Source organism: Rutidosis leptorrhynchoides, chromosome 3 (assembly GCF_046630445.1).
Source record: "Rutidosis leptorrhynchoides isolate AG116_Rl617_1_P2 chromosome 3, CSIRO_AGI_Rlap_v1, whole genome shotgun sequence".
NCBI classification, from domain to species: Eukaryota; Viridiplantae; Streptophyta; class Magnoliopsida; order Asterales; family Asteraceae; genus Rutidosis; species Rutidosis leptorrhynchoides.
The window spans coordinates 13,893,431-13,915,011 of record NC_092335.1 but is presented as its reverse complement, the minus strand read 5'-3'; the positions used below and the strand labels follow the sequence as shown (position 1 = coordinate 13,915,011).

At 34.8% G+C, this 21,581-nt stretch overlaps 3 protein-coding genes, 1 long non-coding RNA gene, 1 other non-coding gene and 1 pseudogene across 5 annotated transcripts; 4 read left to right on the top strand and 2 right to left on the bottom strand.

Moving 5' to 3' along the window:
• The first annotated feature begins 970 nt into the window (after nt 1-970).
• On the top strand, nt 971-1,884 carry LOC139899690 (probable protein phosphatase 2C 25; annotated as a pseudogene).
• Nucleotides 1,885-3,656: 1,772 nt separating this feature from the next.
• On the top strand, nt 3,657-9,390 carry LOC139895759 (GDP-Man:Man(3)GlcNAc(2)-PP-Dol alpha-1,2-mannosyltransferase-like). The gene is made up of 7 exons (XM_071878295.1): nt 3,657-4,013; nt 6,796-7,082; nt 7,269-7,455; nt 8,151-8,219; nt 8,307-8,500; nt 8,708-8,817; nt 8,904-9,390. Exons 1-7 carry the CDS (start codon nt 3,711-3,713, stop codon nt 9,146-9,148), a joined length of 1,395 nt encoding a protein of 464 aa, XP_071734396.1. The 5' UTR covers nt 3,657-3,710; the 3' UTR covers nt 9,149-9,390.
• A 1,206-nt stretch (nt 9,391-10,596) lies between these two features.
• On the top strand, nt 10,597-12,590 carry LOC139895758 (uncharacterized). The gene is made up of 2 exons (XM_071878294.1): nt 10,597-10,745; nt 11,784-12,590. The coding sequence occupies exons 1-2, from the start codon at nt 10,704-10,706 to the stop codon at nt 12,408-12,410; spliced, it is 669 nt and encodes a 222-aa protein (XP_071734395.1). The 5' UTR covers nt 10,597-10,703; the 3' UTR covers nt 12,411-12,590.
• A 1,949-nt stretch (nt 12,591-14,539) lies between these two features.
• On the top strand, nt 14,540-15,205 carry LOC139899689 (transcription factor MYB77-like). Its single transcript, XM_071882536.1, has one exon. The coding sequence runs from the start codon at nt 14,540-14,542 to the stop codon at nt 15,203-15,205; it is 666 nt and encodes a 221-aa protein (XP_071738637.1).
• A 1,464-nt stretch (nt 15,206-16,669) lies between these two features.
• LOC139903700 (U4 spliceosomal RNA) lies at nt 16,670-16,823 on the bottom strand. Its single transcript, XR_011778503.1, has one exon. It is a non-coding gene; the product is annotated as a U4 spliceosomal RNA (small nuclear RNA).
• Nucleotides 16,824-19,961: 3,138 nt separating this feature from the next.
• On the bottom strand, nt 19,962-20,431 carry LOC139895873 (uncharacterized). The gene is made up of 2 exons (XR_011776061.1): nt 20,306-20,431; nt 19,962-20,179 (listed from the first exon to the last, which is right to left on the bottom strand). It is a non-coding gene; the product is annotated as an uncharacterized lncRNA (long non-coding RNA).
• Between the last annotated feature and the right edge of the window lie 1,150 nt (nt 20,432-21,581).

Below are 21,581 nucleotides of genomic sequence, written 5' to 3'. Positions count from 1 at the left end.
GTAGGCTTTATGACAAAAAATATAGTAATTGTGATGAAAATTGAAATAGGGTGGTGATGAAGTAAATGTAGTTAATTTATTCTGATCAACTTAACTACATATGTTTGTAAAAACGAGAAGTTTGTAAAAAATATGTTTGTAAAAACGAGAAGTTTCTTAGTCAGAATTTGGGGTTTCATGCATCATTAAACTAAATGACTTTAACATTTACATTCACTTAATACATAAAACATATAAAACTAAAACATATAAAACTGTTTCGTTTACCCGTAATTTTACGGGTCATTTCACTAGTTTTAAATATATAATATGAATACGGAATTTAAAAGACTACTATTCAAGGTCTCGATTTTTCTATCTAAATGTATTAAAAAACAATGACTATACATAAGAATAGTTTTTCTCATCCACTACTATAACAATAGTTTTTCTCTAGAGAGGAGGATAGACTTTCTATTCCGGTGGGTAGAGAATTTTTTCTCGACTCGTGGTTAGTGTAAAGGAAGGATTGAAGTTGTGATGTGGTCGCTCGGTTGGTGACCTGCCTCCTTTAGGGGAGGTCAGGGGTTCGACTCCCTGTTTGCTACATATTAAAAGCACAATTCATCTCTGTCATGAAGTATCCGCCCATGACACATTTCTCTTATCGTTTGGGGGGTATAGGGGAGAGGGGTTTTACTTGACCGTGCCCTTGGATCGGTTTCAAGGTCTCCTCCCGGGAAGCGATGGGGGCGGGGTTTATCGCTGCATCGGCATAGTCGAAACGGGAGATGATCGCAACAGGTGGTTTAGTCCCCTTCGTGTGATCCCAATCGCGCGCTGTAAAAAAAGTGTGAAGGAAGGATTGTCTAGATACCACGTCCTCATACCTCGTAGGTGCGAGATTGAGTATTGTTGTTGTTGAGATTTTATTAAATCTTACTTGACAATTACATATATTATTTGTGTGATATCTCAACTGTCTTCGTTTATGTTGATGTTTGATTGTATAAATGCAATTTTTGGAGTTTTTGATGGATATGGAGGTCGAAAGGCTAGTGAATATGCAGCAAAAAATTTGAATAAAATCATAATGTTTGAAATAGCGCACCATTGCAAAGACAAAATTGAGGATGCCATTAGAGAAGGATATCTATCTACAAATTCCGAGTTTAATAAAGATGTAAATGGTGGTGTTTGTTGTGTGACTGCATTAATTCGCAAGGGTAACCTTATAGTATCTATTACAGATGATTGTCGTGCGGTTATGAGTCGAGCCGAGGTGGCGTGGTTGAAGCTCTTACTGTTGATCATAAAGCTTCTAGGCATGACGAAAAAGAGAAAATCAAAAACTTGGCAAGTGCATTACTTGAACTATGAAAATTCCAAGGGCATAAAACTTGCAACAAATTTTCTGATTTGAGGAAGTTTGTGAAATGTGGTGATTGGATTTAATTTCAATGTTTTGAAATGTTATTATTTGAGGGTGGATATGTTGATTGTTGAAATGGTGTATGGATAATACAAGGTTCACTAGCGATATCAAGAGCTATAGGAGACAAGCTTCTAACAAAATAGGTGATTATTGAACGCGAAACTAGAATTTTCAAAATTAGACCTCAATGCGAGTTCTTAATTCTTGCTCCTGATGGGATTTGGGATAAGGTAAATGCTTTCCGTTTTCTCAGTTTGATTAGTGTAATATTGAACCAATCGATCACATTAATCACCCTCGGTAATTAATTATATAAAATTTGATGTATCTTTCAGGTGAGTATTCAAGAAGCAATTGACCTTGTTCATCCTTATTGCGTAGGAACGAAGAAACCAGATCTAACGTCTGCTTGTAAGATGCTTGTTGGCTTATCGACAACAAGAGGGTCTTATGGTCATCCGACTGCCTAATTTTTCGGCCTGATCATCTAACATTAACTAAACCTAATTATTGGCATTGGCATATATAATGTAAACCAAATAATTATTTAGACTCGATTTTTCATTGATGATCCTACACATTTAAAGTTGTCTATATATTTAGGTAACCTTGAGGATCCATTTAATGACATTAGCAATTTTGAAAAGTTGTACGATAGTTTGAGTTGACCAATTAAATTAAGTTGTAAGCGAGTCAAATAAGTGAAGCTTGATAGCTTGTGCAATTTTATAAAGAGATAAATGAAAAACTGTATAGCTATGTGCTTCTATGTCGAAAAGCAGTCGTCCTTGATTCGCTTTACATTGTATGTAAAATGGTGCTTGCTACTCGTAATGGTTCACTTCAATTTCAGGCCTTTTATAAATATCATATCGATAGCCAAATTATACATTGAGTTTCTCAATTCAAAATGCAACAATAGTTATCCAACATTCCAACGTATATGCTTTCACATCTAACTGGTCCAAGCTTGCAGTTACACAAGTTAGGCCGCATATGTTCAGGATGTTGTTGAGGGTGCTCGTAACGCATCTACACAAAGACATGGATAGAAGTTTCTTTTGCTTGTGTTTTGGGTTGCCAATTTTACATACAGAAGTATTATGGGTCCTGTTTAGTAACAAAAAAAAAAAAAGAAGTAGGTCATCTGTTAATTTTGTGTATATATTGGATTATGGGTATATTAAAACAAAGAGTTACATATAAACTAGAATAAACAATAGGCCATTTTAGATTATGAGTTATGTGCAACTGCACACTTTACACATGACTATATCTAGCACTACTTGTGTTGATGTTGAGGAGTTCCACTTAGCACAAATACATGGTCTGCAGATTATTGCGCAAGTAGCATTGTATGTAGTTTTGTGGCGGGTATGTGTGAGTTTGCCTTAAAAAATGTAGTTTTGTGGTGTCTAATGTGCAGCTTTTGTGCAGCTTTTGTATAGGCAAAAACAGTTTGTGAAAAAAGCTTCTTGTTCACTCTGTTATTATAGATATCATGGGTGGCAAATATGATTTACTCCATATTTTTCTCCCGTAAAAACTAAAACTAATACTCCATAGTAAAAGGATTTTCAACAACCCATTAAAGAACTATAAAAAAGATACACTAAAACTCAACAAACCTCACAACTAGAAAGCAAACCCAAAAAACCAACCTAACAAAAAAAAAAAGCTATCTAAGAAAGAGTCGAACTGAAAGGAACCAACAACCAAACAACCAAAACACACCGTCAAACCACAAGGAATGGACTAATTAAACAAACATAATGAAATAGACACCCTAAAACAAGAGACAAAGCAAAACCATCCAAAACTAAAGGAACACAACACACACCAACATGACCAAACGACCAACACCTAGCCAACAATACACCGACCAAATTAAAGGATACCTAAGAAAATCCGCAGCAAGAAATGTCTTTTTACCACTGAAGCAGGGTTTTAAAATATTTCCATCAACCTTTTCAAAACAAACGGACTCTCTTGAGTTTTACGAAAATTAAAAAACTTTAGGCCATCCAGAAGAGAAGGTTTTCGAAGAACCCACAATGTAATTTACATTTAAGAAAAATAATACTCATAATAATCCGTATTACAGTATTATTAATGTTCAATTTCCAGGTTAACATTGTCATTTTTTTTTTCTACTCCGTATATATAATTTTCTATTTCTATTTAAGTATATTTAAGTATTTAAGTATAGCATTTCTAAAACAATTCTGCAAATATACATGTACTCTTCCCCTTCTTCCATTCTAACGAACGCACACACAAACACTCGATTTCTAAAATGTTGATTCTTACTGTAATACGAATATTGCTAGTATCAGCTCTAATATCATTAACAGCAAACGTAATTTTACTTTTAACAATCGGTCGGAGTAACAGAAAGAAAGCGGTAGGGTTCTTCCATCCGTACACTAACGATGGCGGCGGTGGAGAACGAGTTTTATGGTGTGCAGTCAAAGCTATTCAAGAACTACGACCTGATCTTGATTGCGTCATTTATACCGGTGATCATGATGCTTCTCCGGACAGCCTCATCCGCCGTGCCGTTGATCGGTTCGGTGTTAATTTGATTTCACCTCCCAAGGTAATTTTAATGATATATAACCTAATTTCATCTTTCATGATTACGATGATTTGTCTGTAATAAAATTTAGCTGCTGGATATCAATGTTTAGATGTTGCAATATAAATGGTGAATTATGATCCTAGTTTGTTGATGTTGTTTTGCCAAATCGGATGAATAGTTTTTTGGCTAAGCAGAGTATGTGTATCATGATTTTCATAAGTTAACTGTACTAAACCCTAATAATTTTTATCTTTAAGAGTAATCGTGTATCATGGTGTCCAAGAAGAAGAAAAAGTACCAAGATATAACGATAACGGCGACTGCTACTAGGGTTTTGCGAAACCGATCGGTTAGTCGTGGAACAGCGGATGCGGCTTCTAAAAGTGGAGAAGTGTCTTCATCTGATTCTGATGGGGATCGTTCATCTCAGATTATGGATGATGTCGTACGTTCCAATCTGATGGTAGATGAAGTTGATCAGCCAAATAAGAATGAGGGAGATGTGCCAATTGATCAACCTGGGAAGGATAATCGTGATTCAGAGGGGATGGTTCTGAAAACCTATAGTTCTAGAAAGAGGAAGGGTAAAGTGAACCAGCTGATTGATGTTGGGGATGGTCCGTCTAAAGAAAAGAAGAGTGCTCAATTTGTTCCTTATGCTGGTGATTCTTCTATTCCTGCTAATGAAAAAATACTCCCTGAAGTAATTAAAAAACGCAAGGGTAACAGGAAGAAAGGTGGGTATGGTAAGAATTCTGCTGTAACTGATCATTCTATTGATGATATTGTAGTTAGTAACGATGATATTATTGCTAAATCTATTGGTGAAACAATTGCTGTTGCTAAACCGACTGTTTCTGCTAGTCCTGTTGTATTCTTTAAGAGTTCAAAAGATGGTAGTTATAATGAGGTTGATGTAAACCTAGTGGCTGCTGCTGAGAATGCTGTTAAGTTATTTAAGAATGATGGTTTTAGAGAGTCAATTGTTGTTCCTGATGATTTCTCCCAATTTACATTGGGTGGCAATGTAACATTAATGAATACGCAGGATAATAATAGTGGTGATAAAGATAATGTTGTTTCTGGGATTAAATCTACAACAATGGAAGGGGTAGAGACTAGTGATGGGCAAGGCAATACAAATACTAAAACCCCAAGACCATGGGTAAATCCAAACATCACTTTTGCTGACTTCTTAAAAAAAACAAAGATGAAGAAGAATTAAAAATGGAGTTCATTCCTCCTGTTTTAATGTCTAATGGTCAAAAGAGAGTAGTTTTCTCCGCTGAGGAGGTTAAGAAGGGCGGTAGTGCATTTTCTCTTCAATTATATGGGTATTTTGTTGGAACTTCTATGGATTATAGGGTTGTTAATACCCATCTAAGGAGAATGTGGCGGAGGTATGACCTTAAAGAAATCGTCAAAACAGCTGCAGGATTTTATTTATGCAAATTTAAAAATGAAAAGGGTATGAAGGAGGTTCTTGAGAGTGGTCCATGGTTAGTTAATAATGTTCCTTTTTTCGTGAATCAGTGGGAACCTGGGGCTTGGCTTGAAAAAATTGAACCTGAAAAAGTTCCAATTTGGATTTGCATTCACAATATACCCATTGAACTATGGAGTGGCAGAAGTATAGGAAACTTGTTAGTGGTATTGGTAGGCCTATGTTGATGGACAAAGTTACTTCAGAGAGATGTTTGAGTAAAAGTGGAAGACTAGGTTTTGCTAGAGTTTTGACTGAAGTCAATGCAGCTGATGACCTTCCTAGCTTTGTCGAATTTTCCTATCCTGTGATTGGTTCTTTTCCAGCCAAAGTGGGTAAACTTGAGGTGACTTATCAATGGAAACCGCCTTTATGCACTCATTGCAAAGTGTTTGGGCACTCTTTTAATACTTGTAAAATTATGCCTAAAACAGAAGATGAAGTATCTGCACAAGTGTTAAAAGACGCTTTGAAAATCAACAATGATGGTGAAACAGTTGATTTAAATAACCAGTGTGTTGAGGACGGCTTTAAAGTTGTTGGTAAGAAAGGAAGGGTATTTCATAAGTTGAATTTTGATAATAATAAAAGTCAATGGCAGTCAACAGAAGCAAAATGTATCAAGCAAAATGCAGTTAAGAATAATTATGGTATTAAAGACAATATTGTTGTGGAGGAAACAGATTGGAATGTGGAGTCCCAGAAAAGTCGAAATCATAATGTTTTAAGGAAAAGAGATAAAGGGAAGGACATTGATGGTGAAGGTAATAATAAGACATATTCCAAAGATAGAATTGAAACAAACAATCCTTTTTATGTATTAGTAGATGATGAGGGTAATGGTGATTGATGTTAAGTTTGATAATACTGCTCCGAAATTAGGGTATTCTACATCTTGTTAGTTTCTTACTTTATATCTGGTATAGGTCCTCGAGTTTCGCTCAAATTAGTGTTACTCATGTTGTAATCCTCTTTGTATCATTTCCTTATCAATAAAATTATCTTGCTTTTCAAAAAAAAAAAAAAAAACTGTACTAAACCCTAGCTGCTGGATAATTGCTTAGATATTGTAATATGAACATTTATCGTGAATTACGAATCCAATTTATTGATGATATTGTAAAATCTGATTAATAGGTAATTTGCTAAGTGAATTGTAAGTATCATGATTCCAAAAATTACATGTACTGAACTCTAACTGCTGGATCACAATATCTAGATTATGATTCTAATTTGTTGATGTTGTAAAGTTAAATCTTATGAATTGTTCATTTGCTAAGCAAAGTATGTGTGATAAGTGTATTGTGTTACTAACAGGTTGTTCATTTACATAAAAGGAAATGGATAGAAGAAACAACGTATCCTCGATTCACTATGATTGGACAAAGTTTTGGTTCGATTTACCTAGCATGGGAGGCTTTGAACAAATTTGTACCATTGTACTATTTGGATACTAGTGGATATGCCTTTACTTACCCACTTGCTTGCCTTTTTGGGTGCAAGGTCATTTGCTACACTCATTATCCAACGATTAGCTTAGATATGCTATCTCGTGTTCATTCACGGAGTTCCATGTATAATAATGATGCTGTTGTAGCCAACAGGTTTGTACTTAATTGTTTATTCCATTATTTCGTTTAAAATTGTTCATGCTGCATAGATTTGGAACTGAAATCAATGTTACCATTCGTTAAGTAGGACTAGTTTTATGCAAATTTTGGGTTATTCTCTTAAACATATTTGTTAAGTTTGAATTAATAGACTGACTGAAACAATAACTTTTATTACAGTGTTCTGCTATCACGGTTGAAGCTTGTTTATTACACGTTCTTTAGCTGGATGTATGGCTTTGTTGGTTCTTGTGCAAATCTTGCTATGGTGAATTCTTCTTGGACGCAGTCACATATTGAGAAGCTTTGGAGGATTCCAGATCGAACTAAACGAGTATATCCTCCTTGTGATACGACTGGATTACAGGTTTTTTTTTTTCCTATGCATTTGCCCTATTTGCGAGTCATAAATGTTGAACATATAGAGCGTAAAGTGCATAAATGGACATAGCATTTTGAAAATTGTTTAAAAATCAGTATCTTTTTCCGCACAATCTAATAAATTGGTATTTCAATTAGGTGACACAATACTATACATTCACAATTTCCAGTTGCATGATATACTTTCATAATCATATAAACAATTTCATCTCCTTCCATTTTACTCTATTTTCTAATCATAAATCGTGTGACACTCTACTTTTTACATATCAGTAATCAATATTTCTTACATTGACCATCATATTTGTTCACTTGATATGGTTGGACAAAGATGATGCAAGGATACCGTTGTAAGATATAAGTTTGTGTGAATATAAAACTGGTATATCCTTCACGCATCAATTGAATATATGTGGGTTGTGCTTCGGGAATTAAGTAAAATAATAGGATTTTCAAATCATACTTTCAAGCATTTAATGCATTCAGAGTAGGAGGTTGTTTCAAATGATCTCAATTGTGGACAGTACAGTAGTAGATCTAAGTTTTTCTTCGAACATGATTAGCAAAGTGTCATACATTTCTAGCATATACATCACTTTCTTGAACAGATTTTAGTTTTTTGAAATGCGTGTATTTATATGTTGTGTATTCAAGGTGCCAAATCTGATTAAACTCTAACAGGCACTTCCATTGGAAAGAGAAGCAACACCACCCAAAATAATTTCAGTGGCTCAGTTTCGACCAGAGAAGGTGTGTATCTGCCATAAAGATTCCAATAGTTAGTATTAAGATGTAAAATATTCAACTGTGGTTGACTCGTTTTCCGTCTTTTGTTAGGCACATACCCTTCAGCTGCAGGCTTTTGCACTTGCTGTCAAGAAACTAAGTTCAGACGTTCCTAAACCCAAACTCCAATTTGTAGGTAGTTGCAGAAATGTTGCTGATGAAAAGCGATTGCAGAGCTTAAAGGATTTAGCTATACAACTGAATGTAGAAGAGGATGTAGAGTTCTATAAGAATGTGACATACAGGTTTGTCTCACTTGACTATATATTAAAGGTGGCAACATGGGTGGGTTGATTCATCATAGATAAAGATAAAGATAAATGTAAATACGTATATAATATCAATTGACCCATTCAGTCGTAAGTAAATGGGTTAAAATAGGCAACTCTACTTTAAAATCAATTAAATCATTAACAAGTTTTTGACCTTATATTTTATTAATTTGAATGTAGGGAGTTGGTGAAACTATTGGGTGGTGCAACTGCAGGGATTCATTCAATGATAGATGAACATTTTGGCATTAGTGTTGTTGAGTACATGGCTGCAGGAGCCATACCCATCGGTAACCAAATAAGACAATGAATTATTTTTATTTTTATGTGAGTGAGTTTTCAATAGCTAAAGGTCACTTTCTTGAACCATTTTCAGCTCATAATTCAGCTGGACCTAAGATGGACATTGTGTTACCAGAAGAAGGTAAAGAAACTGGGTTTCTTGCACAAACAGTTGAAGAATACGAAGAAGCGATTTTGAAGATATTGTGGATGACAGAATCAGAGAAACATGAGATGGCTGCAGCTGCGAGAAGACGAGCTAGTAGGTTTTCAGAGCAAAGATTTTATGAAGATTTTAAAGCTGCTATTAGATCAATTATAAGCCATCATGTTGATTAAAATATTGTTAACTTGATAGGAAAGGAAGATGGAAGATGAGAATGTGGTCACAATAGGACATCTCCATATCCAGTTTAAAATGCTCTAACTCACCTTGTTGATCATGTATTTTCTATCTGGGAGTTTCTATTTTTCTTTTTTCTTTTATTTTATTGAAAATTGAAAATGAAAATTGAAATATAGTATAAGTATTATTAATATTAATTTTGTTAATCACCATACTTTTTACAATCAGTAATAAATTGACCAGTTTTATGAAATTACATATTATGTAGTGGGATATTTTGATGTTTGTTTTCGAAGCAAGTGTAATGCTTAATCAAAGGGAAATTGTTCAAAATACACTTTTTTTTAAGGCTTCAAACAAAATACACTTTTTTTTAAAAAATTGTCTTTTTACACCATTCGGTAGACGGATTTTCGTCTACCACCTTTATCTGTCGTCTACTACCATTTTTACAAAGTAGTCGACGGTGAGATGAAGGTGGTAGACGAATTCCCGTCTACTGGCAGGGTTAGTAGACAGCGAGAACAAAGCAGTAGACAGACATTTACAAAGTAGTCGACCGTCTACTGCCTTGTTGTTGCTGTCTACTGTCTTGTTGTTGCTGTAGACAGACACTAACAAGGCAGTAGACAGCAACAACAAGGCAGTAGACAGTAACAAAAAGGCAGTAGACAGTCGACTACTTTGTAAATGTCTGTCTACTGCTTTGTTCTCGCTGTCTACTAACCCTGCCAGTAGACGGGAATTCGTCTACCACCTTTATCTCACCGTCGACTACTTTGTAAAAATGGTAGTAGACGACAGATAAAGGTTGTAGACGGAAGACACTAACAAGGCAGTAGACAGCAACAACAAGGCAGTAGACAGTCACAACAAGGCAGTAGACAGTCGACTACTTTGTAAATGTCTGTCTACTGCTTTGTTCTCGCTGTCTACTAACCCTGCCAGTAGACGGGAATTCGTCTACCACCTTTATCTCACCGTCGACTACTTTGTAAAAATGGTAGTAGACGACAGATAAAGGTGGTAGACGAAAATCCCGTCTACCGAATGGTGTAAAAAGACAATTTTAAAAAAAAATGTATTTTGTTTGAAGCCTTAAAAAAAAGTGTATTTTGATCAATTTCCCTTATATATAACTAAGTCATTAATTATTTTTTAACCAAAAAATATTGGTTTTGATATATCCACCATAGTTATAGTTATGAACTGAGAATTTGTACAATACAAATTCATTGATGCATAATTATAATTATAATGGATGTATCAAAAACAATGGTGAATATGTGACTATCCTTAATTTTTATAGCAATTTAAAAACTTATACATGGAATTCTTTTTGGGCAAAAAAAGTAAATCTAAAAGATGGTGGACCAAAGTCGTACTTTGTATGAAGTACAGGGACGTCTTTTTATAATAATTTCTTAATATCAACTGGAGAACAGAGAGCAGTTGGATCACTTTAGCGCCACAGGTTAATTTGGCACTATTTTTTCCCCTCAATCTTAATTTTAATGGTCGGAACGTGAAAATTACAAGTCTAATTCAATGGTTGTTTCTCTAAATTCATTCGCCGGTTTCAATTCAACGGTATGTTATCAATTTCTTCGTTTGATAATATATTATTATTAAGCTATCAATTATTGCTCCTACTTATCCATTTGTTGTTTTCACTTATATAATCAACGCCTGTTTGGATTACATACAAATAGCCTCAGATAATTTAGGGTTCAACCTCTATGGTGCTTGAACAATCTATGTTTATGTCTACGTTCCCGTAATATAGTTTCTGAATATGTTATGGCTGTGATAATATCAGAAGCATATTATATTTCTACTTAAATCATGTTATAATCTTAGAAACTGACAAGATAAGAATATCAGCGACACCTAAATATAGGGTTTCTATTTGTTACTTTATGTTCTGGTCAGTTATTGAATTCTAATACAATTACAACCATTTGAAAAAAGTTTAGACAAAAGAGTAACAAAATTTGGTACATAAATGATAAAATCAACTGCAAATCCATACATCCTGGTCAAAACTGACTCGTTTCAAGAAATTGGGCCTACAGCTGTTTAAATGAGCGTTGACTAGTGCAAATTCTATACCTTGTTATGATTTCATGTGTCAACCTTTTATGTTTAACACAACTTTGGTAGGGTAGTGGGTCCGGTATATTGTTCGAAATTTTTCGATACCAAAGGTTGCTACAGTTAAGACTTGTCTTTCAATAAAGGCCAGATATATCCACAAAAATTACGCATTTAGGGATTGTACAGTCAGTGGCGGATCTAGGAATTAGGAATTTTAGTCACCGGTGTCAGTAGTTAAAAGCTCAAAAATTTACATTATCCAATGGTATCACACAAAACAATTTACACTATTCAGCGGTTTCATTAGTTAAAAGCCCCCAAAAAAATTCACTTCATCGCGTATTTCATTGGTAGCCCGTGCTACCACTGGAGATAAACTAGGTCCGCCCTTGTGTACAGTATAAGCTCTTAATCCACAGTATTGGTGGATTTTTCCAAACTATGATGGATATATCGTCACCCTCTTATATATTTATAGTTCATTTGGATGATATATTTTATTTGTGACTGCCAAAACACGTTAACATGCAGGCAAACTATATAAATATTCCACACACGTGCATAAGAGCTTCAGTAGTAAAGGCGCACAATTTCAAGTCAGTTTCTAAAACACATATTTTCAGTAGCCCAACATATGCAAGAAACAGAACACCTCTTTTAGTTGCAAAGGGTGATGGTCTTGCAACAGAAACAAGCGTCGAGATTTCAGAAGCTGAACCGATCAAAAAGACCCCTGAGCCGTCTAATGGGTCTGTCACACCCTCTGAACCAAAACAAGACCCCGCTGTTCGTGAAACAGATGCTATACCAAAAAGATCAAAATTAACAGCAAGAGAGAAACTAAAAGCAGCAAGAGTCCGCAGTCGTGACTCAGAACCAAAACCAGTTAAAAAACCAGAACTTGGAAGCAAAGTACTTGAAGCACTTAGAGAAAGTGATAGAGTTACAGGTAGAAAAAGATCTGGTCTTCCGGAAGCACCTGTTAACTTGCTTGATGACAGTAAACGTGGAATGCCGAAAAAAGGTCTGACGTTTGAATTACCAGTTGGGTGGGACGTGTTCCTTATAATCCTTTCGGTGGTTACAATCAGTACCATTATGTTTACTACCACTTACGTTGTTTGGAAAGTGGGTGCAATTCATTTTAACGAGTACTAGAAAATAGATTGTTGCATCAATGAGGGTGGGCCGGTCCTTAGATCCATTTCTTTCTTGTGATGATTGAATTTTGTTTGTATCATGTTTAAAGTAAAGCGTATACTTGAATGTACACACTTAGCTCGGTGAACAACCATGTTTATACATTTTACTGCTATTAGCTTATTTCGTTTCACTTCATACCGGTTGAGTTCTTGAGGATTCGAATAATCTTTGTATGTGAAGTTCTTGATTCATAGTTAAATCTTTTGACAATATGAACTCTGCCGTTAGATGATATGATGTTCAAGGAAAATTTAAAATTTATGGGTCTAAAACTCTTCTTTTGAATGGATGAATTTGGTGTATTAAAATCCTCCAACGGTGATCAAATATAGAGGTGTCAAAACGGGTGGGCAGAATGGTCTGGGTAATTGGGTTAAGAAGGGCATGGTCATAACGGGTTTGGATCATAAAAGTTATATGGGCAGAAATTGCCGATACTAGTAGTCAAACAAAAAAGGAAACTAGAGGCTAGCTGCTTCTGTGTGAAGCAGTTACGGTGGTCAACAATCAACAACTTGTTGACTTGACTAATTTTTTTTATCCAGTTCATTTTAAGGTTTTTTATTTTAAAGAACATGTTTATTTATTTATTATTCATATGAGTTGCAAGATCGAAATGATGATAAAATTATGTCATAAAATCTACACAAAGTAGAAAAGGTTGCAAAAAAGGAATATATGGTGAAATAATGGTATCACATGTAACAAGCTAGGATATGATGTTGATGGTTTATAAAAAGGCCGTTACAAGTAAGTTGTACATTCAGTTGCAACCAACTTAAGGTAGGATTTGGATGCCTCCCCAAATCTCGTTTTATATCACCAACCGCCTTCCCCATGCAACCACCTAACCAAATATATCCTTATTATTACTTTTTGATGTTATCGTTGATATATACATTATAAATAAATAGTGTAATTTATTTATTTTTCCCCCAAAAATATGATAACATATAACGGATTCAAAAATCACGATATAATATAAATCTAACTTTGGCAAACAAGCGCCAAAACATCAAAATCAAAACAAATGAACCCACTAACATGGTGGAAACACACTTTGCTAGATAACAAAACATGTCTAAACAGTCAAACGACGAAGACCTAAAAACCTATTATCTTAAAAAAAAAAAACCAGCTACGATGCTCAGGAGAACGCCGAACGCCGCCAAACACGCAACACGCAACAAAAAGAACTTTGTTAAGAAAAGTTGTCATTCGAAAATTTATTTTAATTGCTATGTACATTACTTGTATGCATGTCAACAAAAGCTATTAGAAATATGTTTTGAAAATTTTATAAGGGCATTCAACTATTATTTTTATTTTCTGACAAAAAAACAAAAACTTTATAAACTAAAAAAGATGCTTCATAAAAAAAGATGAAGCCTCAAAACCTACAAACTTTAAAGCAAACGTCCGAGTTCAACTAAACTAAAATACATGTTAACTATCAACAATTACACATTCATGTTAAGGAAAATACATTTATGACGATATCAAGATATATAAATCCACCAACGAAGCAGTGCTTCAGTGGTACCAGTCACCTGTGAACCCTGGACCCACGAGAATATACCCTTTGCCAAATATGGGGTGTAGGTTCGAATCCCTCCGGGGGCGATATTCGGCCTGCAAGTTCTCGCTGGATACTGGGGGGAGGTGTCTTACACGGTATACTTAGCCCTTACTGGGTGGGCGGTATAGGTGCCGAAGGCACACGGGGTCAGGGTTTCCCCGCCAGATTAAACCTTTTGCCAAAGATATATAAATCCTTTTTATATATGTTTCATATAATAATACTTATGCTAACAGAAAAATTAGTAAATAAATGTACAAGGAGGTTGTAACTGAACAAGTGATATTGTTATGCATTTAAAGTAAATAATTTTATTTATATTTATATTTATATAATTATAAATAAGTTAAACAGAAGACGCACGTACACAAAGTACACGAGCAGTTTTCCTTCCCCAAAAACGGTTAAACCTAACCTCCTCCTATTTTCTCTTGTTCTTCTTATAAAACCAAAACCCTCATTTCCAACCGTTTCATATCATTTCACAACCCAATTAATTCCATCAATGGCATCAACAAACACCGATTCCGGTGCTGCAATGATGAAGGGATCATGGAGCCCCCAAGAAGACGCAGCACTCGTTAAAATGGTTCAACAACATGGTCCTAGAAATTGGTCGTTAATCAGCTCCGAAATTCCTGGCCGTTCAGGCAAGTCATGCCGCCTGCGTTGGTGTAACCAACTCAGTCCTGACGTACAACACCGTCCCTTTTCACCTGATGAAGATGACGTCATCGTCCGTGCTCACGCGATCCATGGGAATAAATGGTCGACGATCTCGAAGCTTCTTCCTGGACGTACGGATAATGCCATTAAGAATCATTGGAATTCGACTCTCAAGCGACGTGGAGTTACCGGTGATGTAACGGCCGTCAACAAACGGCCGTTTGAGGATTCGAGTGAGTCGACTCAGTCTGACTCGATAAAGAAACAGTGTTCGCTTAGTAGTTGTGATGGACCGGTGACGACGGTTTTGACGCTTTTGCCACCGGGGGAGAAGGTGAAAACGGTGGTGGGGGAAGGAAGTGATGATGTGGATGATAGTGATGACGTGGATGATAAGTCGACGGTTGAGATTGATAACACGTGTATGGTTACGGTTATGAGGCGTATGATAGCGGAAGAGGTGAGAAAGTATATTAATGAGTTACGGGCTAAAGAAGAGACCTAATTGGGGAGCCTGTTTTTAAGTCTTTAGCCTAAAATAAACAAACTTAGAATTGAAAAAAGAGAATTTGGAAAAATATGTGTTATTCGATATTTACTGAAACTTTTATTGATTATTGAAGTAGTATTTTTATTTTTTGGAACATATTTCTATTTATTATTCCTTTCCTTGATATGACGATCATCATCATTTACGAGTATTATTATCTTGTTGGTATTTCATCCGTTAACGTGGTAATAAACTTATATAAAACTGAATGAAATTCATTAACAACAGTGCTATAGTTACAAACAAGTTTTAATAAAAAAAATTATAAAATGATTTATAAAAATCATCATATTGGTTCACGTTTTCTTACTTATTATCTAATTATCTATTATCCCAAGGGGTCCTAACGTGCCATAACATTTTGTGACAAAAATTGTATAACTTTTTGTTACAATTTCCCCGTAACTAAAGGATTTCTTTTTTCTTAATGTACATGGTAATACATAGTAGTTACTTCTTAAAATGGTAAAGAGTTGTATCGGTAGGTTTTGGAGGGTTCAAGATTTCTCTTATGTAACTTGACTCACCAGGTTATATTGTGATACATAAATAATAAATAAATATATATAATAATAAAACAAATAAATACAAATAATACTGGCCTCTACTTTTCCTCCTCACATAAACCATAACATGGATGACCAGTATCATGTTATAATGTAACACGAAAAAATTCCAATATGTTTTAGAGGTACCAAAAATAAAATAAAATTTGCTCTGTATTGCTATTTAAATATCCAACTGCTTACTATAACTTTTCAAAATGAAAGATAATAATAACTAATCTTTACATATATGGAAATGGAAGGAAGCATGTAATTTAAATGGGCTAACATCTCAATAATAATTAAAATTTTGTAAGTTTCATTATTTTTCTTTAGGAGTTTTGCATTGATAATCAGAAAAATATGTTTTTTTATTATAGACGATTAGACGTACTAAGAAAATATGGTAGCAAAACGCTGTGTAAAAACTTGTATTAATAATCATAAAAGTATGTTTTTTTATTATAGACGTACAAAGAAAATATTGTAGCAAAACCCTGAGTAAAAATATTGCTTGAAGCAGTTGTTAATTTGTTCGTATTTTGAAATAAAATCAAAATCGTGTGAATATATTTTAGTCATAGTGTAGCATAAAAACTAAAACGACCCATTTTAAAAAAATGATATCGTGATTTGGGTGAGTGGAAGGGCACTTTTGCTCCTAAGACTGAGATTGAAAAATGTATCTTCTAAAAAAATTGTGAATATAAAAATCTACAAGATAGATTATAACTTATTAGACAATAAAAACATATAATTCAAAAATTTTAATCATGTTTAAAAGCTAGTAATAAGTTTTTTATGTTGCGTATATTTTAATTTAGTAAATAACGACTAACTTAAAATAATATAAACTTTAGACTAAAAAATGTAGGGCTTTACCCTTAAAAAGGGAGCCCTTGCAGAAATTCTCGATGGCCAAGGGAAACCCAAAGCCAAGGAGGGGGTTTGGAAATAGTTTTCAACCAGCAATTGACGCGTCTCGGTTAATACCTCATTAACTGCATCATTGCCCCAAGCGCAAAGATGCTTTTAAACGTTGCCCACTCCCCTCTTTTTATACAGCACTCTCTCACCTCCTATTTTCTTAGCTAACCAATGTGGGACACTACCCCTGACACCCAACTCTTCCAACAAAATTTTCAAAAAACATAAACTTTCATCTTACGTTCTCCTAACTTAATTCATGTATATTAACTTTTGAGTCAGAATTGAATTTAAGATTTACACATAAATTAAATTGAATAAGAGCTAATATCTAACGAATTTACGATGGTTCATATATCTCGGAACAAAATCTCACTGTTACCCATTGTTGTTAAGGTCCAATCTTCAGTGGGTGGCCTTTCATTTCGAGATACAAGGTTTGTTCAGGCTGCTCGACTTTAAAGGTTGTGGATACGTCGGTGATTTATCTCCAACTGTTTACTACGACTATATGATTACGAGGAGATTGTATCGAAACTTACATTATCTGCTGCTTCTACTTCCTTTTAGGTGTTTTACAGTTTTTTTTGTGTGGTTGTCATCGTTCACTTGTTCGGTAGGTCATTATTAGTTAATAGGTTGTTTTAACAGGTGGTTGGCTTTTTGTTATTGGTTATTGTAGTTGAATTTATTTCTGGCTATAAGTTCCAAGGTTTTTAGCCACTAGTAGAACTTTCTCAATTCTTGGACTGTAATTGTTGCAAGTTATGTATTAATATTCAAGGGCAGGTTGCTCTATTTGTAAGTTAAACAATATAGATAAGTTCAAGCTGAAGTTCAGGTATTATTTGCACTTAAGTTGGTTGGTTGTAAAAAATTCAAGGGATAAGTAGATCAAGTTTTTATGATGATATTAGGTTATATTATGCTGTCTGAACGGAACTAATTTCACTGTTTATTGTTTTCATATATTTCAAACCAAAATTCATCTTACATTGTTATTGTACATTGTTATTTGCACAGGATATTGTTCCTGACAGTATATTTATATTTAATATATATTTACTTCTAAAATACCATAATACCGTATTACCGTTGCATCAATATGAGTTAACTACTAAGTTGCAAGGTGCTTAGTTCCATACTTCCATTATTAAGCATGCCATGTTTTTGATCAAACACGTCTAAGGTTGGGACTAGGGAACCAAAATTAAAGTGTTCCAGTGAAAGACGCATGAGATACAATAATCAGTGCAAAATAATCGATGTAAAGTTGTTAATTCTTAAGCCTTATTCCCCGTCTATACGGCTTGGAACAAGCCAAATCAGCATCTGTAGCGTCCATAATGCACAATTCAGAACACGGTGTGGTATCAGGAGTTTGGGAATGGAGTAACTCGATTAGGGGACGTGCAAATAATGAATTACAGCAGCTTAATGATCCTGTTGGTTACCTGCGGGCCGTTGAATTCGGAAGAAGATGGATGGAGTAGGAAATTTCGTTCAGAAGGTCTGTTTAAGGTGAAAGCATTAGCTGCTGATTTAGATAAATGCACACTTTGAGTAAGTCAAGATTTAAACTCCTTTACTTGGCTAAATTGTATTCCAAAGAAAATAAATATATTTGTTTATAGGCTATCGTTGGACAAGATTGCAACTCGAGCAAATCTGACTAATTGGGGGATAAATCTTGCCTCGAGCAATTGCCCCTTTTGTGATCGAATGCAAGAAGATCGAGAACATTTGTTCGTCTCATGCAGTTACACAGCACCTCTTTGGAGAAATTACCTTTCATGGTGGCAGATTTCGAGTCCAGCGCCAAATGATCTCAGCAATATCCTAAGTGCTTCTAGCTTTAGCTTGAGTTTAGATGATAGAAATCGGGCTGCTTTTGTCTCTCGGTATGTTTTGTTGTGGCTCATATGGTATTGGAGAAAACGGTGGTTCATTGTCAACTGGAAAGACCCCAAACAATTTTGAAGGAAGATGTAATGATAAGCCTCAAAGTGATGACCCATCTTTGGCTTTCTAACATGTCCAAATGGGTTGATGGTGACTTTGAAATTTGGAAGGCTAACCCCAAAGTGGCGGGTATTATAAGGCGACGATCCTGAGATATTGATAATTGTACGAAGTTTTAGTATTTATTACATATGGAGTTGAGGAGTAAACTGTTACCCAGCATGCTGCTTGAGTGCTTTCTCTGTAATATCAGTTCCTAGTGACTTTTGGTGTTTTAATAAAATCTTAGCTCTTCAAAAAAAAAAAAAGAAAAAGAAAAAAAAAGGCTGTTGATTCTTAAACCGATTGTTAACGTTTCAATACATACGATAAAATTTATATATTACTCCGTAATAAAGTACTGTATGTTTGCAAGCCAAAAAAAAAGATATACGACCAAATATATCAACTGTTATTCGGTTAACAGTTAAGAATAAATGAATATCAAGAGATATAAATGAATATCAAGAGATATAAATGAAGACACTTGCTCAAAACTTAGGACATTCACTCACAAAACATAGTTAGATCATCACTTAACCTGGATTTGATGATAAAGTGAAGCTTGGGATAACTTTACCCAATATGGGGTGTTATCTGTACAATGTATATCATACATATACATGTCAACTCCATTACAATCCTAACATAGTTACAAGATTACAAAACACCCAAACAAGTGTCTCAAACCAATCCAGCTATGGACATATACATAAGAAATGATAACAAGATTAGCAACAAAAATGGCTTAAAGTTGAAGCAATAAGCATGAGCTTCCACACTCCTTGTTCAAAATTCTTCGCAACAAATAGTACTTCTAAATGAAGTGTTTCACATAATAATCACCATTTGATGTGGATTGTATAAAATCACACAAAAACTTGGATGAAATTAAAAAAATAATATTTCAATGGCAACTCACAACCTAAACATTTCCGGTACTTTATGTAGAATGATTCATCAAATTCATATAGTGATGATGATAACCAAGACGAATCTAGGATAAATCATCGAGAGGGCAAAAAGTAACACATTGAGGGGAAGACGGTAACAAAATGTCACAACCATTCAACCCCAAAACCCCACAATATGACTACCAGTCATCGCCACTGTAACGAGTAGTCTCAGGCATCACTCCAGGATCGTAATGTACACAAGGAAACTTGAATATTAGGCTAGCTAAAAACCACAAATGCATATAAGAAAGTAAAAACTGAATAAATATAAGCAAAAGCATCTGATAGAATCGAAGCCCTTAATATCATCAAAATCTCATAAAACAAACACCATAATTCAATTATAGAAACAGTACTTATTACTACAAATTCAAACGGAGAACACAAAACGATAACAAGGCTAACGAATTATTCGAAGCAAACAGCAGAGATAACTACTTAGATCTTTGTCTCATCTTTCGGCGCTTCCTCTTCAATCTCCTCATCCTCTTCTTCTTCCACTGAACATTTCACAAATCAATTCAATTCAATTTCATAATCAAATTAAAAATAAAATACCATTGTATCTCTATAGTTTAACCATACGACAATAAATATAACAATCTGATTGACTACGAAGACTTTACCTTAGCTCTCATGGTGATCGTAAAACCGTAGGTTGCCTTTCTCCTTTTCTGATTCGATTGTAAAAACCCTAACCGTCTGTGATTACGAGGAGATAATATGAGACGTGAGCGGTTGTCTATTTAGGGATCCCTAAATCTTAATGGATCGCTTCGCTATATACTATTATATCGGGCTTAATATTACATAAAACATAAAATTATAGCCCAAACTTGTTGGGTTTATTTGGGCCATTTCGTGGATCCAGTACCGAGATTTTGGTTTAGTCGGATCCAAATTGGCAAACTTTTCATGGAATACTTAAAACTAGTCCCTTTCGGCCCGCGCGATGCTGCGGGATCGGCCGGCATATTCATATTTAACGTAGCGTTGTGTACGTACAGAGGGGAAAAACGGCTCATGTGTTGAGACCCGTTTTAGATGTCGGTGTTCTTAGCGTGTTAAAAAAGTGTCCGTTTCAAACTTACTTAGTCTCGTTTTATTCGTAAAATTATTTTAAGTTTAATGGTGGTAGCGGTGAAATTTAACTCGCGTCGAGTAGGGAGATAAGGGCCGTGGAAGTTTAGGGTGGGTGTTGGTTTTGATTTAAATTTAAAATTAAAATTTACGGTTTATAACCCTGAGAAAGTGTATAAGTTGAATATCTTGGAGGGATTTGAAGTGAAATTTCGTAGTGTGAAAGGGAAGGATGGTACGACATTTTTTTTATTGGAACGAACTATAAAGTCCATGGCTTTTAGTAATGTAATGGTAATGGTAATGGTAATTAAGATGTTTATAACTAGCAATACTACCAAATAAGCAGTGCTTCAACGGTACCCACACCCTAACATTCTTGGGGACCCACTATGTGGAAGTTTGCCCAATACAGACGCAGGTTCGATCCCTCCGGGGATCAGTCTGTCACATGGTTGGGGGTCCAGGATAGGGGAGTTGTCGGAGCTATTCCTTGTGAGGTGGACAATGGTTGATGCCAAAGAAAGGCACACGGGATCAGGGTGTTCCCGCCGATTTACACCTTTTTGCCCAATAACTAGCAATACTAAAATATAGATTATTACTCTTTACTAATGTGATTTTCATTTATTTATTTAAAATTTATTATTTATTTATTTAAAATTTGTTATTTATTTATTTTTTAAACGATTATGATAATATTATGATACCAATATAGTTGGTCTTGTAAGTTGAGGCTCGTATGAGTCGTCTCTTTCTAAGTAATCCAACAATCAAACAATCAAACGATATGATTATATCAATCATTTTCCTACGCTTCAA

Excerpts from the sequence above, each read along its gene's own strand:
- LOC139895758 (XM_071878294.1), top strand. The coding sequence starts at position 10,704 with ATGGTTGTTTCTCTAAATTCATTCGCCGGTTTCAATTCAACG. Across the intron at positions 10,746-11,783 it reads TCGCCGGTTTCAATTCAACG|GCAAACTATATAAATATTCC; the intron begins GTATGTTATCAA and ends GTTAACATGCAG.
- LOC139895759 (XM_071878295.1), top strand. The coding sequence starts at position 3,711 with ATGTTGATTCTTACTGTAATACGAATATTGCTAGTATCAGCTCTAATA. Across the intron at positions 8,220-8,306 it reads CTCAGTTTCGACCAGAGAAG|GCACATACCCTTCAGCTGCA; the intron begins GTGTGTATCTGC and ends GTCTTTTGTTAG. Across the intron at positions 8,818-8,903 it reads TGCAGGAGCCATACCCATCG|CTCATAATTCAGCTGGACCT; the intron begins GTAACCAAATAA and ends AACCATTTTCAG.
- LOC139899689 (XM_071882536.1), top strand. The coding sequence starts at position 14,540 with ATGGCATCAACAAACACCGATTCCGGTGCTGCAATGATGAAGGGATCA.